Source organism: Astatotilapia calliptera, chromosome 11 (genome assembly GCF_900246225.1).
Source record: "Astatotilapia calliptera chromosome 11, fAstCal1.2, whole genome shotgun sequence".
Lineage (NCBI taxonomy): Eukaryota > Metazoa > Chordata > Actinopteri > Cichliformes > Cichlidae > Astatotilapia > Astatotilapia calliptera.
Genome location: NC_039312.1, coordinates 22,263,961 through 22,282,881, shown reverse-complemented (window position 1 = coordinate 22,282,881; position 18,921 = coordinate 22,263,961). Strand labels below are relative to the sequence as shown.

Sequence of the window (18,921 nt, the reverse complement as noted above, 5' to 3'; positions counted from 1 at the left end):
TGTTTTGGGTTTTTTTTTTTTTTTTTTTTCGGGGGGTCCACAGAGGCGATCTCATCGGCGGAACACGGGAGTGAAGGAGTGAAGCCGTGGACGCACTCGGTTCGAGTTTTGCTTGATTTATGAGAGGTCTCCCTGTTCAGCGACTGCGAGGACAAGACTGGGAGAAAAAGGAGGGCAAAGATAAGTGTCAATCTGTTGAGACTTGTTTGGGAATTTGAGCGAAGACGGGAGGTGGGGGAGAGGCAGCAAAGACATTTTAGGCGTAAACATTAACTTCTCACCAGAGGAAAAGCCAGAGGAGATTTAAAGCTGAATGTATGTATTCTTTAAAAAAGGAGAACTTTTTCTTGGGTCAATCTGATAATGTGAACGCAAGGAGGGAATTTTCTGTGTTGTGCAATCCCATGTTTTTGAGCTGAGCTGGGGAGGAGGAGGAGGAGGAGACCAGATCTTCACCGGATACAACATTCAGGTGAGTTGTTTATTATTATTATTATTATTATTATTATTATTTTAGATGGATTAAAAACACCACGCTGTAAATTGCTTCTGCTTTGAAGACAGATTTAGATCTGGTTAAGCTGCGAGATGTGGTTTGCATGCTACATGCCGTGCCTATGTGTCACTGGGCCTTGCTTTCTCGAAGGCTGCTTTTGGTATGCTGTTCTTTGCAGGTCTCTAATGCATTCTTAAATACTGTAAAAGGGTGTCCCTTTCTTCCACTGACTTGCTTCTTGATTTCCTGTTGTTAAAAAAAGATCTTGTCATTGATTTTTGTTTAAAGTGCAAAACTTGTTAAAAATGCAGACAGAAAACGCACAGATTATTGTCCAAGTTATAACATTTTAGAGGCTGTGGCTCTCCAGATGATTGATATGTCACTAATATTCATTCAAATTTTTATTAAGCTTTATACTTTACTTAATTTGGTCAATATCGTAGTCATTTATCTGACATATTGGTTTGAATCTTAATGCAATGCAATTTCGAGACTGACACTGACTGCTCTTTTCTAGGTTCTCCAATAACAATGGTACTATGGGGACCAAAAGGCCCAGTTGGACCCTCTTTGACACTTTAACAAAAACAAGCAGGTCTGACCACAAGCTTCAGCCAGGTGGAAAAATCCCCCTGGATTCAAGTCCCAGACCAGCAATGACTGGTTGGTTTAAGCGAGAGCTAGAACGCACGACAAAGAAAGGTGACACATTTCCCAGAATGAAAAAAGGTCTTACAAGTCCTGATAGAAGATTGTGCACTGAGATGGATGAAGAAAGAGGGGAAAGGAGGTGGAATGACAGGCCCCCCAAAAAAGCAGAGACTGATGTCTGGGGCCAAGAAAGAGAGAGGACATTCCAGGTTGAGAAGGAAAGATATGAGGGTAGACGCAGAGAAAAGGATGAGGGGAAACCCACTGGAAGAGGATACATAGAAGATGAGAAGTTACGCCAGAGGGGACGATATCAGGAGTTGTCTGATATTAGGTTTCAAGACGGCAGAAGAGAGGTGGATGAATCTTGGGATAGAAGAATGGTAAGAATGGGTTCCCCGCACAGAAGAAAGGAGAGAGAGAACTATGCAGACAGAAAGGAGAATGAGAATGCAAGAAGAAGAGAGAAAAGGAGAGACATCAGGAGTGAAGGTGATGATGATGAGAGAAGGCCGAGGAGGGAAAGAGGGAGGGACAGAGAGAGGGAGGAGCTGATACTTCAATACAGCAGAAGTGAGGGGGACTACATGGGCAAAATGGCAAATGACAGAGATCGAGAAATGCAGCGATATAGAGACAGAAACAGAGACAAAGAAAGAAGGAAAGAAACTGACAGGCAGGACAAGGAAGGTGGGAGAGACTTAAAGGAAGATAGAAGAGACAGAAGAGAGTACGAGCCTGAGAGAGACAGGAAAAAGAGGGGAAAAGAAGCTGGTACTAGAATAGTTGATGCAACAGGCAGGAGCAGTCGATCACCGAAGGAGTGGGCTCCCGGTCCGCCAGCACGAGCTCACAGCAGTGGAGAGTGGAGCAGTGATCCTGACAATGAGAAGAGACACAGAATATACAGGGACAGGTATGAAGAACGGGAATCAAGGAGAGACAGCAGTTTTGAAAAGAAAAGAGAGAGAGAAACATGGAGGGATCAAGACAGAACTGCTGATAAAAGTCAAAGGCAAATAAGAAATGAGAGACAAGAGAGCGATAAAGGAGAAAAGACTGGCAATATGCCAGAGCAGAGAAGGATGTGGTTAGAGCCACAGAGGGGCAAGAATAGCACAGACAAATTTGTAGACAGCAACAGGCACACAGAGCGGAAAGAGCTACGGGGAGAAGGAGAGATGAGTATGTACTCCCAGACGGAGAGAGGAAGAGATGGGCGACCAGTAAAAGAGGAACCAGATTGTGAAAGAAGGCAGGGGGGGAGAAGTGAGTACAGGGAAGACGCACAGAGGGAACAGGAGGGAGTCGGTGCAGATCAGGAGAGTGTGGGGGAAATCAGGAGAGGGAAGGAACATATGTCTGACAATGATGCAGGGGTTGAGGAAAGCTGGCAAAAGGATGAACAAGGAGACAACGTCGTAGACGACAGAGAGGATGAGAATGGGAGCAATAACTGGCCACCCTCTGAGAGTGAAGGAGGAAGTGAGGCAGGGTGGAAGAAAGAGAGAAATGAAATGCCATCCACAGAGGATGGCTTCGTGACCGTGTCGAGTGGAGGAGAGGACAGTGAAGAAGGGTTTAGGGACTGTCAGGAATTCCAGGAAGGTGGAACCCAGGCACCTGCTGGCTTCCAGGGGTTTGTGGGAGATCAGAAGAGGGAGGAAGGACGGACAGTGGGGGAGGTGGAAACAGCTGACGGGGAGGATCAGGGGGAGGAGAAGCAGCCAAAGTACGTCTTCTGTGTGGTTGGGCAAACTCTTCCCCGATCAAAACCCAGCAATATTTTACCATTGCAGGTTGATCAGATTGGAGGAGTGGAAAGAAGCGACACGAATTTAGAAACTCACCATGAGTTGGTTGATGACATCACTCAGCAGCCTCAGAAAGACTTGCTTCAGAGATCATGTAGAAATGATGAGCACCCAATGATAAACAACTGGGACACAGGAAGTGAGCATAAAGTTCAGAGGGAGGAGAGGCTCTCCACAGAAGAAGCAACTGAAAGCAAAATCCACTCCAGAGCGCCTTCAGCGGTTCATAATTTAAAATATAGAAAGGAAATGAGACGTAAAGTGAAACAGTCATATTCTGAAATGGGAAGAAAGGACTCAAAAACTGAGAGACTTCTCCAGGAATGGAGAGAGAAAACTAAAGAGCCAACAGACAAAAAAGAGATGCAAACTCCAATTTCTCAATCAGCGATAGATCAACTGCAGCCCATCTTGGATCAGATAAACACTACAGGAATGAGTCCAGAGGAGGTGGAAGCTATTCGGATCAGACTGAGTGGGACATGGAGCGTGTCTGAGGAGCCCAAGCGGCATTCCCAAGCCCCCCACCTTAAATGGGCTAAAAATGTGGTCCGTGAGATCCTGGGACATTCAGAGGAAGAACCAAGCACAGAGGCCCAGGAAGATCAACCAGCTGCCAACCAGACTGAGACCAGCAACGCCAAGCCACAAGAGGAAGTTGCAGAAGAAACAACGGAGGTACCTGCGATTAAGCTGAGTATGGAAGAAGATGACTTAGAGCCAGAGCTGGAAGAGCTGTTCGATGCGAGAGGTATGGGGCAGAGCCAAGCCCACATGCATGCTGACCAGTTCACGGCTATGCATGTTGTAACGCATACACACACTCATGCTGACACGGCGCTAGAATCAGAAAGGAAGGAAGATTGCAGCATGGACAAAACAACTTTAGAGCCTTCTGGTGAAGTTCAGTTAGGAAAGTCAGACATAAAGGTGACAGTCAGTGAAACTGAAGACGATGAGGTTAATTTGAAAGAAAGCGAAAAAGAAAAACTCAGAGAGAAGGAAGCAGAGATGTATTTAAGTGCGAACAACACCCTTTACAAGCCTAACAGCTGCCCTATTCTTTATCATGACTGCGAGTCTGAGCTCCTGTGCCCCTCTAGTGAGGGTGAGAGCCAGGGGGTGGACTATGGAAGGGATGAAAGTGAAGAAGAAAGACAAGGAAGGGAGCCTGAAGATAGGGTTAATGCAGTGGACGTGATAGTACCAGAACTGACTGAGGTGAATTGCGTAGAGGCAGAAGGGCAAGTAGGGAATCTGGAGAGCTCCTACAGTTCTCAGAAACTGGGTTCCAAAGTGCCGTCTCGAAGAAAGGGAGTCCATAAAACAACTCAAAGAAGAAATGTAGACGTGGAAGAAGATGAAGGTGTTGGAAGGGATCGCAGAACCAGAGTATTTTATGCAACAGGTAAAGAAAGAAGGTTGAGGATGGAAACATTGTGGCTGTCTTCTCAGTTCAGTCCTAATGTTTCCAGGAAAGCTGCATAGTTACCTCACCTCCCTCCTTTTTACTCATTTTTTTTTAAACAAAAAAAACGTCTTTCCTCTTTCAAATCAAATGGCAACGCATGAAATTTTAATCATTTAATCAATGACATTTCAAGATAGACTGACCTCAGAGGAAACTAGATTTAAACGTCTCAGGATTTACTCATGCACCAAATGCTGCTTCACGACTGTGTTGGTTTATTTATTTTTTTAAAATGAATTTTACTTAATAGTCATCTTGTCATTTCCACTTACTTGAAGCCTTTACTTTTATTTTTGCTCCTTTTTTTTTTTTTTTTTTTTTAAATAATTGTTTTAAATTTAATTTAATTTATTTTGAATCAGTCACGGGGACCTCAGATCATAGGCAGACTTCAGTGAACATTATCATTACCCCGATCTGAGCACAAAACGCTACCTTCATTGGAAACTACGTCAATGTTGAGTATACAGGTAGTGGGAGGAGATAAGAGTAGGTGGAGATGGACAAACTCCTGCCCCGGGAAAACCCAGAGCAGGAGTTAAAAAGTCACAGTTGAGCCACAAGAAAGACACAAGAAATAAGCTTTGGACACACTAATCTCTTCAGTTATTTATCAAGCTTACTAAATTAACCAGCTTATTTATTTAAATTATTGCCTATTTAAATGCAACTATGTTGCTGTACAATGTGTCAACAAATGGATACTTTTATATTGCAGATGATGAGGATGATCGGAGCAAAAGCTTGAGCGAAATGGGGCTGAGGTGAGAATAACTGTCACATATACTGTGTGTGCGTGCGTGTGTGCGTGTGTGTGTGTGTGTGTGTACAGATGCACATATATATGCTCTTTTTTTTTTTTTTTTTTTTTTTTTTTTAAACATTTGATGTACCTGATATTAAGAACAGTCTTGTCTTAACTTGTCTTAACTGTGTTGTTTGAGTTTGGGAGTGCTTAACAAATTTATTAGACAGCTTGTGTTTAAAACTAAAAAGGGTATATTGTTATTTATTAGGGCAAATAACAAATTTGAACTGGCACTCTGCAGTTCTCTGAAAATTCAGAATAGCTATCAATTAATTCATATCAATTAAGTAATCAAGCATATATAATCATTTTTCTGTTAATGAATGTAATTAAATTACTAATTTGGCATCTCAAAGAATAATAATATGCTTTACTGTGCTGTTTTTTTTTTCTGCTTTTGTGTAAAACAGTAAATTTGAACATTGGTGGAAAGCCACAATAATTCGTTTTAGTATTAAAAATATAATTTTGATTAAAAGGTTTGGATATTACAGAAGCATTAAAAAAGGATTTGGGCAAATGCTGTTAGGGCGGCTGTGGTGGTCTAATAAATTTGTTAAGTACTGTACATATTTCAGTGAAAGGTCACTCGTAATGTAAATTAATAAAAGAGAAATGCCTATAATTTACTCATTAATGCAAATAGGTCATGTCACATTTCTTATATTTAATTTCCTTCCTGTCGCTGTAGGAATCTTTTGGGCACAATCGAAAGACAGAAAAGTAATTCAAGGTTCTACAGTGAGTATCTCTGCTCTACCTGTCTTTTTTGCTTCTTTACCTTTTTAAAGTAGCCCATTATATATACTTTACATACAAGCCGAGCACATCAACTCAGTTCTTACGATGATTCATTGGAAGAAGGCAACAATATGTCGGTAACAAAGTGACAGGTTGTACTCTGCTCTAATTACAGTCGGGAAAAGTGTGATGCAACTTGAGTATTTCCCTCGAATGTGTGTGATTCATTGGCTTATAACTATAAAGGCCATAAACTTCGAGTGCTGTATACTAGTGCCTTGTCAAGTTTATAAATGATGACTTAAAAGATCTAAAATGGCAGTGGTCCTTTTGCCTAATGATATTATGAAATGGATATTGGGAGAAATGGGGCAGTAATGTGTCTTTGGCTGCACTGTATATACCGGTGTATTTGAAAGTCACAGGCGTGTTTCTGCAAGCGTTCATATTTTCTAACATGTTGAGAGGAAACACAGCTGCTTCTACAACTTTGCCTCCACACACCTACTTGTTGGAATGCAAAGACAAATGCAAACAGCTCCTTATGGGTAGTGCTGTTCCTGTCTGGCCTGTTTTCCTTTGCTCCTTTTAATTTAAAAAAAAAATGTCTACCTTATTTTTCTCTCGTGCACTCTTTATTTATTCGTCTCTCTTCCTGCCTCTCACCCAGATGCTGCACAACTCTATCAGCAATACAGTGAGGCAGCCCAGAACTCTGAGATCCTGCGTCAGGCTCGTTCTGAATTCCTCTCTGTGAGTGAGGACCAAACTTCGTCTCCTCTTCCCTCACCTCCTCCTGCCCGCAGAGCTCTTCCTCCCATTCCCCCACAACCACATCCCAAGTCCTTCTCCCACACAGGCTCTTTCCCTATCCAAAGCTTGCATCTCCCTGAATGCCCCAGGGGTGAACGTAGAGCTTCTTCCCCACGTCTGTCAATCTCACAGTCGTCCTCGCTGTGGCGAGATCTGCCGGGGGTCAGGAACAGTGCTGAGCTAGATGAGCTCACAGAGGACCAGAGGCGGCTACAAGAGGTAACTTTGACTTAATCCACATATGAAAGGGTCGGCATTTGATTGCATAAAAATCATCACAAATCATGCATTTTCCTTTAGACTTCACTGGAGCAGGAATATTATGCAAGTAACTTTCCATCAGATGATCAATAGCAGTAATATTATTAGTCATTTTTTCATAGATGGGCTGTCTTAATAGCAGCTGTTTGCATCACAGTTATCTGTGACTTTCCTTACAGACGTCCTCTTAAGCTTCTGAGCTTGATTTAATTGTAAATTTGATATTTATGTGTAAATGTTAAGGATCAGTGTAACAGTCTGTATTTGCATTTCTGGGGAAAAAACTGGCAAAACATTTTTGCGTAGTGGAAATTCAGACTCCTCCAGATACTTAAATGCCGTTTTTAACATTTCTAGACTTACTCATTGTTTCTTTTGAGTTTTTCTTAAGATTGTAGTGATTCGGCTCCTTTTGCTCAATGTTTCATACAAGTGCTCAGATTGCATTTTACGTTGTCAGCTTTTTAAAAACTGTTTATAGGAAGTCACGTGACTTACGTGAATCAGCTTTTCATTATCATTGCATCACACTTATGCCCACTCAAATTGTCTAAATTATTCCTTGTGTTATTCCACACTAACCCTCCGGGTTTTACTACGTTTTACTGGCAGATGTGCATCTCTTGCGAGAATATTCAGTTGCATAAACATGTGCATTTTTCCTTGTAAACTCCCAAAGACTTGTTGTGAAATTGTGCTCCTTGGAAATTTCCCAGCCTCTAGCAGACTGACAGCAGTGTGGTTATTAGCTGCAGTTTTTGGGCAGTTGACACATGCTTAACGTTCGCACTTTTGATTTTGGTTTCAAGGTGAGGTTTGAAGTTATTACCTCAGAAGCTTCCTACTGCCGGAGTTTGGAAATTGTCGTTGACCACTTTGTCAAGTCTAAACAGCTGGGGGCGCAGCTGACCACTCAGGACAAGAACTGGCTCTTTTCAAGGCTGGTTGATGTTCGTGCCATTAGCCACAGGTCAGAACTATAACTCTGCTATACATTTGCATTTACTTGAAATAGTTGTCTTTACATTTAGATACAGCTATGAGACTAAAGCCTGTCATTTACTGCTTTTTGTTAAATTTAAGATTAAAGCTGTCTGGATCAAATTCATTATTAAAATATGCATTTGCTCAAAAACCTCTTCTTATCAGTTACATGATTGTAGTTACTCATCATAATAAAGGTGTACTAATATATAGTAATAGTTTTGGCATGCATCGATATTCTTGTGCCCATTGTGCTTTGCAGGCACAAAGTTTGAAGTCGTTGGTTTTAAAAAAAAATGCTGCTTTGTGATTTTTAGTTTTCTGTCAAAACTGGAGGAGCGGGTGGAATCAGATGTAATGCACTTCACCGTCTGCGACATCATTTATCGGCAGTGTCCGCTCTTCAGAAAAGCCTATGTGCCCTACCTCACCAACCAGTCCTATCAGGATGCAACTTATCAGAGACTCATGTAAGCCACTGAATCATGCTGTGTTGCCTCTGTTTGGTTCTAAAATCTTGTATCTATTTATTTTATTTTATTTTTATTTATTCATTTGTGGTGTGTTGGCTCTCTCTAGTGGTATGCCTAGAGTGGTACGCCTGTCTACCCTTATTTGGATTACCGTACTGACGGTATGCCGCCGCTGCTTTCAGGAACCATTGGAATTCTTTAGATTGCGTGAACTATTCATTAGTTAAGGTAATGGAAAGGGTGGATGCTTGGTGGCAAACTCCATATCCCACAATTCATAGCACGCCTCTGCCGAGTCAAACAATGGCGGCCACTACTTTGTTTTTATATTGCTCTTATTACTGTTTCTAGGTCACCAAATAAACTTTTAAGACATTTTCAGGCGAGAATGTTGCTGTGTAAACTTCAAATATCTGCTCGTTTTATCAATACATCCCATATTAGCAACAGTGTTCAGATGTCGTTGGTGCCGCCTGACCGCTAACTCCCTAGCTAGCTAGTGCGGCTTGGCTGACAAGCGACAGCCCGGCCTGGATGCCAGCAAGGGCGGCTCACTCTCTCGTTTCACCCTTTCGTGATGAGTCTGGGTCACAGCTGGACTTATTTTTTGTTTATATGGGCCGTTGATTTATTTATTCAGTGAAATGTGGTGGATCTGCCAGATGTTAACTTCAAATATCTGCTCGTTTTATCAAGACATCCCATATTAGCAAAAGTGCTCTGACGTTCTGCAAAGAGCTAGACAGCTAGCTAGCTAGCCCGGGCTGTCTGACAACGATCCTGGCTAATTAAAGCCAGCGAGAAAACCTCACTCTCTGGATGTCGTTTTCTCTCTCTCTCACACACACACACACACACACACACAAACACCGGTCTTTCTCGTTGACTCTGTGTCATAGATGGACTTATTTTTCATTTTTATGGGCCGATGATTTATGTATTCATTTTAATAATGGTATAACAGTAGAAGGTGGTGAATTGTCCAGATGCTGGTCAATGTGAAAAAATAACTCAGTTCTTTGGTGGTGGCTAACGCGGAGCTCCAGCAGAGGCCAGCCGTTTTATGAAACAAAGGACAAGCAGAGACCCGAGGGCCACCGGTCCGAGTGTCAGGTGAACTTAACTTCAGGTGAGAAGTTTTGACCTGGAGTCTATCTGGGTCTGATATAAACCAAGTTTAGGTGTAGTTTAGTTTCGTTGTGCTGACTTTTTACAATCAGTTACAATAACTCCTACTGCGTGCTAGCTAGCATGACAGAGTTTCTATACAGCTGTGTGCGTGCTATGTTACTGATGTTGAACTTTATTTTATTCATAAGGTTAGTTAGTAGAGTTGCCAACCATCCCGTACAAACGGAATCATCCTACATTCAGAGAAAATATTACTGTTTCGTATTGAGCTGAAAAGGAACACAGTTTGGCCCATACTTCAGCTAGAATGGGGGGGAGACACAAAGCTGGATTTATTCTGTCATTACGCTGCACAGCTGCCTCTTGTGCTGTCATTCTATCCCTCTCTCGCCTGTTGTAACTTCAATCATGAAACTGATCAATGATCAGCTGATCGGCTTTTCTCTCGTGTTTGTTTATCGCCCACTTTGCGCCAGAAAGAGGAAACCAACGGATATCGTGCTAAACAACAGCAGCGCGTTTAAGCTTTATCAGCTTTTGTTAGAATTTATTTGATATTAATTTCTAGTATCAGCTGATGTTTGCTGGAGCCACAGCTGTAAAAGCTGCTGGTCATTATGTCGGTTTGGATATCCTAGTGAGAGGGGAAACATGAAGATGAAACCAGGAGATGTCCTTACTGAATCATCAGAGCTGAACAGGTGATGGAGAAACAGGTTTACCTTTTAGGTGACATGAATGAGTTGAAGGGAAGTTATGAACGGTTTCTGAGAGACAAATAACACCAGGATCCTTTTCTACAGCTGACAGCAGGTAACTGTGCAGGAGCGGATCTGGCAAAGTTTTTGCTAGGGGGGCCAGATAGGGCATTAAAAAGGAAAGGGGGGCACAAAGAAATACTTTTCTTTCTTATTCTCATTTAATATCTAGCTTTTATTAAATAATTATCTGAATCTCACAACCAAAGTTTGTATAATAATGCAAAAGATTGGCTGTAGACCATTGTCAATCAATCAGAACGCTGTGTAAAAATAACAAAAAACAGAATAGTGAATGCAAAATTGTGATGTACTTGCAGCCTCGTCCTCTTGTCTCTCTGTATGCTGCGCTGCATATAGGAGAGATCAAAATACAGTTTACTTTGATTTGCGCCTTGACTTGAATTTTAAAAATATTTGGGGAAAAAGCACTATGCTGCAAAAAATGAAAAATAAATATTTGCAAAATATCTGGATAAATATTTATTTTACGTGTTTGATGTGTGTGGCGGGGTGTGGTCTGCAGTGTCGCTGCAGGGGAGGTGGACCCACCCGAGCAGCATCTGCAATCGCGCCTCTCCGGGTTAAAGTCGGACATAAAGTCCGGCATAGGCACACTTAAAATTTCTTCTGAAATTTTCGCTGTCTAGTTATGGTTAAAATTTCTCTTTTCCTTCCAGGAATGAGAATCCAAGGTTTAAAATGATCGTGGAGAAAATAGAGAAGAATGCTGTTTGTCAGAGACTTCCTCTTCGCTCCTTCCTTGTGCTTCCCTTCCAAAGGATTACAAGACTTAAGTTGCTGGTCCAGGTGTGTATGAAAGCTCTCTGCAGCAGTTTTAGTTGACGTTTGGTCCTTTTTGCTATTTTGTCACCTGAACACATTCATGCTGTTTCTGTCCAGAATATTGTCAAGAGAACAACACGCGGCACGGCGGAGGCAACGCAGGCCATCAAAGCTCTAAAACAACTGGAGAAGGTACAGCGACACACTTTTTTTTTTTTTTAAATTCACTGAATATTTACAAATAATAGCAAAATTACAGTTACTAAAAATAAGCGGAATATCTCAAGACTACTTGTTGTGAAATCAGTGTTTTATTTGTCGCTCTTCTAGATTATTCAACAAGGTAATGACAGCATCTCTCAAATGAAAAGCATCGAGTCTCTGGTTTCTCTCAGTGCTAAGGTGGACTTTGAGTGCAAGGTGGGTAATTAACGACCTTCCAAATGTGTCCAGTATGCTTCTCAACAATCAAAACTACCAAATCTCTGGAGTTAATTTTTCCCCATTTAAATAGTTTGGCATTAACAGTTAATATCTGCTTTATCTTCCTTTTTTTCTTTGTGTATTTTTTCTATTGCAGACTCTTCCTTTGATTAGCCAGTCTCGGAGGATGGTTCGAGAAGGTCCTGTCACTCAGCTGATGGATTTCTCTCTTAAGGAGACAGAGAAAAATGCTTATTTGCACCTCTTCAATGACTACTTGCTGCTTTCACTACCAAAGGAGTAAGAACAATCACGCTGTTTTGTGAATGCACAGTAATCCATCACAAGGCATTAAGCATCTCTCTCATTATCATTTGGTTCATCCTGTTACCCTCATATCTACTGTCTTATGTCGTCACCTCTTCAGTAATCAGTATTTCCTTCCGCTGTCTCATTTCTTCTGTGATTTTTATTTTTTTTTCTCTTGCTGTTTGCAGAGGGGGAAGATTTACGGTAATTGATCACTGTCCAGTATCAGAGCTGCGTGTTGAGAACTGTCGTGTCAAACTTCACTCCCTACAGAAGAATCTGTTCCGGTTGTATATGGCACAAAAATCCCTGCTCCTCAGGACTGATGCACCGTAAGAGATTGGATAGTAGCAGTAGTGTCTGCGGTGTTTACCGCATAATAAAAATTTGTATAAGATGCATCTTATTTGTATTTTTCCAGGAGTGATAAGCTTCGTTGGATATCCGCCCTCTCCAGGCCCCATACTGAAGTAGATTTTTCTAGTGCACAAGGTAAAGTTTTCACCTTGGGTTGGATGTTGCAATTTGTTTAGTTCATGGTTAAATGTGAGTGAAACCCTTGAATTCCCTTTATAGCAGTCAATAAACCCAACAGTGTGTTAAAGATTCTTCTCCGGTTTATATCATCAATAACAATATGAATTTGTACATGACAGTAAATTAAACATCCGGCTAAAGCAAAGCATTTGATGTTTACCAAAAATAGGAACAGAAATTTTTTTTTAAATCAGATTTTTCTTTCACAGCAGTGCTGAGATTTGGAGAGTCTAGCATTCAAAACAGAGGCCTTTAGATGCAACATTGTAGACAATCTTGTATGGGCAAGTGACCTCAGTCTTAAAGGGAGAAAAGACTCTTGTCTGTTGTCTGTAATGTGACGTTCCTGCACCTAATGCATTTTTTCTGGGTGCTCTGCTTTCCTCCCATAATCCAAAAACACGATTGTTGGGTTAATTGGTGACTAACTAATGCTAATGTAACTAATGTAACTACCTATTGCCCAATGTCAGCCGATGCATAGTTGGATGGACTACTGCAAAGGAAAACATTAAATTTGGCCCAAGATTTTGATTCATACAACTGTAGCATGATGATTTGTCTAAACACACATCAGTCCATTCAGTACTGGAGACAGCATCCCACAGTCTCCTGCAAATAACCTAAATATGTAAACAGTGGGAAACTTTAAGACAATAGTGTGTTAACTTCCTTTAACTTTTATCCTTTCCATTTTTCCTCTTGCAGATTTCGAACAGATGCAATGTATCCGAGCTTTTTTTGCTCAACAGCCAGATGAGTTGTCCTTAGAAAAAGCTGATGTTATTCTGGTGCACCAGGAAAGCAGTGATAGTAAGATCATCTCATTACTTTCATTGTCATTCCCAACTAGAAATGCCTACAAGTATTTGAAGAAATCACTTATGTTGGATTCTATCCTTTTTTCCAGACTGGGTAGAAGGGACGAAGCTCTCTGATCGGCAACGTGGATGGGTGCCCAAATCCCATCTGGAAACCATAGCCAGCTCCAGAGTCAAGAGTCATAACCTGTCAGATGCTCTCAAACTGACAGCGGCCACAGCCACAGCCTGACCCGAGAGTGGACACTATAAAGGATCAAACTCAGTTATCTGATTCAGGAACTGCTGGATTAAAGATGATGGACATTCAGTGACATTTCTAGAGGACAATGCAGCAGCTCAAAATGCTATAAGATTGCATCTCAGTGTAGCAGTGGCTCTCATTTGTTTCATGTGTTGAAACAATGTATTCACTTTACTGCATGAAGCAGCAAAGTGAACTGCTGAAGACTGCCAGAAAGGGGGTGTGGGTATTATGGTTTTTATCTGCTATGCACAGTACATTACAAATATTGTGTGTACATCAGTAGATTTGTTTTAAAAAAATATTTTCTTATGGAAATGACTTTTTCCCAAGAAATATTATTCTTGGAATCTGTATTATTTTTTTTGTTGTAATATACGGTTTTTGAAAAATGGGCCCCTGCGTGCAGGAGAGAAATCATGAGATGTATCATAAGAGATCTGCCAGACAATTCCAAGACGTACAACGAGGTTCATAGGTTACATGGGACACATTTCAGTAAACGCAGACTTATGAAATAAAAACATATTTGAACATTGTGTGTGACTTGACAATGAATTGAGGCTGATTTCAAGCTGAAATTTTAAATTTTAAGCTGAACTACATCAGCAGACGGACACAATGCCAGGATTCTGATTTTTAGGTGGGCCACAGTACTTCAGGTTGGGCCTTGTAATTACATAAGTAAATGGTTTTAATACTACATTCATAAATTATTACAAGCAGGCACACCCGGGTTTACAAATTAAGGAAACAATACTCAATCTATCACTCATGTCTTTGTTGTAGACCAATAATTTTCCTGTTGACTTAAACTCTGAGATCCGTATTGCAATAATTCTGTCACATTCAAATGATTATAGCTGATAGACTGGGTGAGCTACATTGAGCAATATCACAGTGGAGAGAGAGCTCAACATACCACAGATTCATAAATGAATGTCAATAGAAACTGCACGTTCTAAATGTTGTCCTACTTTTAATAGAAAATGTAGTTGCTACATTGAGTGACTTCATCCTTACTCTAACACAAATCCAGTTAACACCTGAATTATGCTTATGTGCTTTACCAGTTACCATTCGTTGCAGCCACAAACTGAAAGAATTTTCCTACTGCAAAAAATGTGAAGGCCTGAATAAAAATGCAAGAAAAAAACATATCAGTTAGTCAGAGGTGATCTGTGATCAAAAGCACAGCTGACATTGAATAAAACACAAAGGAAGTGGTTCTCTTTTTTTCATAGTTAAAAACTTAATATTCTAACATTTTTCACCATGTTCGTGTAAAGTATAATGTAGTGTTTAGACTCAATGTAAGCCTTTGTCAGCTGATTCCAATTTATTATTCCTCTCGAACACAAAACATCAGGGGAAAAAAACAGCTTTTTTGAGGAAAGACACAAACCCAAGTGTGTTTGTGTGACACGTAGAGGTCCACAAATTTGGAGTGAGGGTTAAAGCACTACCAGCAAAGACTACGAACATGTTAATGTCTTCAAACAAACTTTAATGCAACAGTTGCTGCTTAAATATGTTTGATTTTGAAACAAGTCAACTTTGATGAAGTGGCACTGTCTCACAATTCAACTACATAGTCATAAAAATCTAAATTCAGTAAACCTTCTCATGACATATAGGTCACTATTACATTTACAACAACACTGAACAGTCAGAGTTCACATTCTCTGACTTGGTCATTTAAAGCTTGTCTCATGTCGTGTTTTGGAGGATGGTGCTGCAGTGTTCTTGTTGGTTCCCAATAATGGGAGAAAACTCAAGATAATGCTGCTGTTATTTGTGGGTTAAGACTAGTTTATGGTGCTGCACCTAAACAAAGACAATTTTGGGAATGTGGCCGACAGGGAAGCTATTGAGACACCGTTATGTCCACTAAAGATTCAGTCTTCTCTATAGAGAGGTTAAAGCCAACAGCTCAAGCATAAACAAGAGTATAGCCCAATTTCCAGTTGAACCACATATTTTTTTTAAACTGCAGACAAGTTTCAACAAAAATCTACTCTATCTAGACTTGCCTGTAAACGTTTGCCCTGCACCAGTGCAGGCATAATGGTGGAGCCTTGAATTACTTCACTTTATGTGCTTAAATTGCTGACCAGTTTTAACATGTTAACTGTTGATGATGTTTTGGAGACATAGCAAGTGGCTGCACCTCTCTTTCTCTCCACGACAGGAAATTGTAAACTAAAATTAGGACTCCAATAGGAATACTAGGAATCTGAATATTTGTCCTCCGACAACAAATATTACGCAATTGTGTGTGCTGTGCTCCCAGGAATAGACTCCTAGAGTCCCGCATTTCCATAAAAACAGCCTTTTTAAAAATATAGAAATATTTTTGTGTTATTACAAGTGACGCAGTAATAGAGGAAATTAAATCGTCTAGATGATGTTGAGTTCACCTGCAGTTTAATTATAAAACTATGAATTTGCAATGAGAAAGTACAGTGAGCAGAGACATGCAGCTGGTCTCCTCTGAGTCCTCATGTCAGCAGCATGTTGTCCATTGTCCTTGATATTGCAGACAGTTGTCTTTTTGTTACGACATGGTGTAAACTCCACAACACTTATTTGTTGGTAGATTTAAAACTTTGGTAAAGAAATTGTGCTTAGAGAAGATCGCTTATTTATTATTTGTCTCCGATCCCAGTTAAACGATGTGTCATTAATTTGTTGATTGTTTTAAGCCAACTTTTATTTTGGCATTTAAACAAACTGATCTCAGCTTATAATTTAAATCACTGTGACAAATGAAATTCATTAAGCCAACTGACCTATGGAAAAAAAAACCCAATAAATTAAATTAAAAAAAAATCTAATCTATGTCTAAACCCAACGATACAAAGCACACAGGCACACACACAAAACAACAACAACAAAAACACAGATCCTATGTCTCTTGTTTTCTCACACTGTATTTCACTTCCTCATCATCTCCTGTTTTCTCCAAAGTCCATTTTCACCTCTTCCAGTACGCTCACAGCTCAGCTTACAGAGTCCCACACCTTCAGCTTCCACTCAGGGTCTCAGGGTACAGACTACAGCATCCCTGGGTGTCTGCGACGTGAGCAAGTAGTCAGTCGGTGGGAAGATCGCGCATGCTCTCTGTGGACTATCTATGTAAGCTGGCTCTGAGATCCACTGCTTTTTCTTTTCTTTTTTATTTAAATTTTAATTTTCAAAGTTGCCAAAGGGAATACTAATTACAGTATTTAATATAAATGTAGCGATACATGTACATGTACTGTATCTGTACAGATAAAAATAAAGGGCAGGGTGCGACATTAAATTAAAGTCCACATATACAAGGAGGGCGGGAAACACAGGTAAGATATATTTTATCTCATACGTCGAATTCATTGGGGAAAATAAATGCACTATAACTTAATAATACTGTAGATGCATGTTTGCTATTAGACATTTAATATTAGCTTGAAACTCAGGGAACCTGATCAGACTTACATTCTCCTTACTGTAAATCATTACAGAAATATCTGAAATATCTCACAAACAACAGGAGGGTTAGTGTTAAAAAAACAAAATCATGCCCAAGATATGCATTCACAGGAGTATCAGGAGCACCAACGAAGCTTGCTCCCCCCTTACTAAACAAATAAATAACCAGCTAGCACTAAGTAGACATTTTTCGAGGCAGTATCTCAAAATTTCGACATATCTCTCTAGTAAATAAAGTTTTATGGCTTTTGGATAGTTAAAAAAGCAAAAAACAAAAAAGCTTCCTTATTAATGAGCGCTTTTTATCCGTGCAGTCACGTGCCAAATGGGTGTGCTACAAGTGTAGATCAGAACACATCCAATGAATTCTGGATTTTTAACCTTCAGGTAGTGTCCTTTAGTGCAGGGCTAAACTTTCCACTGCACATTTTATGGTGACGCACCCACAGAGTAAGGAAATCGGCTACTGATTAGATCTTTGTTATTTCCTGAATTACAAAGCTCAACAAAACTCGACAAATCTAACAATTGTCTGAGCTGATAAAAAATGAAGGAAAGTTGCTTATTGTGAACAGAATAATGACTGTATGTGTCAAGCTGTGATGCTCACTTATTAAAATAGGTCATAAGTGTTATACAGCTCACAGAGTGAACAGCAGGCAAACTCAATTATCAATCAAGGAATCAATGGTGTCACAGGGTTAACATCCACCTGTGATTGTTGGCACAGAGGCACAGTGGTACGCCCCTGTCATCCTGTCTCACATTATTGTCTGAAGGTGATGTTGACATGGATTTGGCACAAACTTTTCATGGAATTTGTTTTTTCCTGCAATGTCTTTAATCTCATAAATTTTATGACATAATTTGTTGCTGTTAGTGGGAAATGATGAATCTGTGTACAGAAATAACTGGAACTCAGGAAGTATGTAAACACAAAAGAGGATCCCCAGTTAAACTGGGCCCTATACTACGAAACAAGTTCAAACTATCTAAGATATCTTTCCATTCTCTGATTCACTTCACCTAAATTGGGATAAACAGCCACACATCAGCATGCTAAGTCATCCCAGGGTTTCCCCGGTCCATTCATGGACAAGGAGTGGTTTTGGCAGCATCTGGTCAATCTAAGAGGGACATGTCACGGGTCATATGACTTCACAGGAAAATGTCTTGGTGGTAGGTAGTAGGTGTCATATTTTAGGATTGTATATTAATGCTTATAGAACAATATAGAAAATTGATGTAAAATTGTTTGCTGCTAAAAGAAGAAAATTAAGAAAAAAAATTGGTAGAGGAATGTATATTTTAAAATTGTGCTGATTCTTATTTCATACACTGTTATCACGATTAACCTTTGCATATTTCATCTTTCCTGTTTTCTGTTATCTGACCTGAACATGTGCATGCTGTTTCGGACCAGAATATTGTCAAGAAAACAACACGCAGCATTGCAGAGGCAACAATTAAAACTAAAACTTCTTGAGAAGGTAAAGAAAGGGGCTCCTTCAGATTTTTCCAAAGGTGTGGCCATATGGGGGCCACTAAAAGGATTCGGGTGGCACGCTAAAAGCGGAATTACAAGTTTTATTATGCTGTTGTCAAATATAGGTTACTTGAAAAATACGACAAAAAAGAGAGAAAGAAAAGCAAATTGGGCCCCCCCCCCCCCCCCCCCCGCGGTCCCCCACTTGGAGGCACCCCTGGGTACAGCAATGCTCTCTTTTCACAAAAAATACCAAGATAAAAGTTAAATAGAAAGTAGTCTGAATATCTTCGACGTCTTGTTGATAAATCTCTTTTTCTTTCATTTTCTTCTCTTCTGAATTACTCGAGTAATGAAATCATCTGCTAAAGTATTGAGTCTCTGGTCTCGTTTAAGGGTGGACTTTGAATGCAGATTAGATGCAAGGGTGGCCCAAA

At 40.3% G+C, this 18,921-nt stretch overlaps 1 protein-coding gene across 4 annotated transcripts; it reads left to right on the top strand.

The window, feature by feature from the left end:
• Window positions 1-18: 18 nt before the first annotated feature.
• Window positions 19-18,499, top strand: arhgef5 (Rho guanine nucleotide exchange factor (GEF) 5). 4 transcript variants are annotated; one of them, XM_026183843.1, is made up of 16 exons: window positions 27-472; window positions 1,017-1,533; window positions 2,950-4,372; window positions 5,154-5,199; window positions 5,935-5,984; window positions 6,655-7,016; window positions 7,868-8,028; window positions 8,360-8,512; window positions 11,085-11,214; window positions 11,308-11,382; window positions 11,521-11,610; window positions 11,771-11,913; window positions 12,111-12,254; window positions 12,344-12,414; window positions 13,168-13,272; window positions 13,370-14,063. In XM_026183843.1, the coding sequence occupies exons 2-16, from the start codon at window positions 1,039-1,041 to the stop codon at window positions 13,510-13,512; spliced, it is 3,591 nt and encodes a 1,196-aa protein (XP_026039628.1). In that variant the 5' UTR covers window positions 27-472; window positions 1,017-1,038; the 3' UTR covers window positions 13,513-14,063. The 4 variants fall into 4 exon arrangements, with proteins under 4 accessions (XP_026039627.1, XP_026039625.1, XP_026039626.1 ...); XM_026183840.1 differs by having other exon boundaries at window positions 24-472; window positions 1,017-4,372; XM_026183841.1 differs by having other exon boundaries at window positions 26-472; window positions 1,017-3,715.
• The last annotated feature ends 422 nt before the right edge of the window (window positions 18,500-18,921 follow it).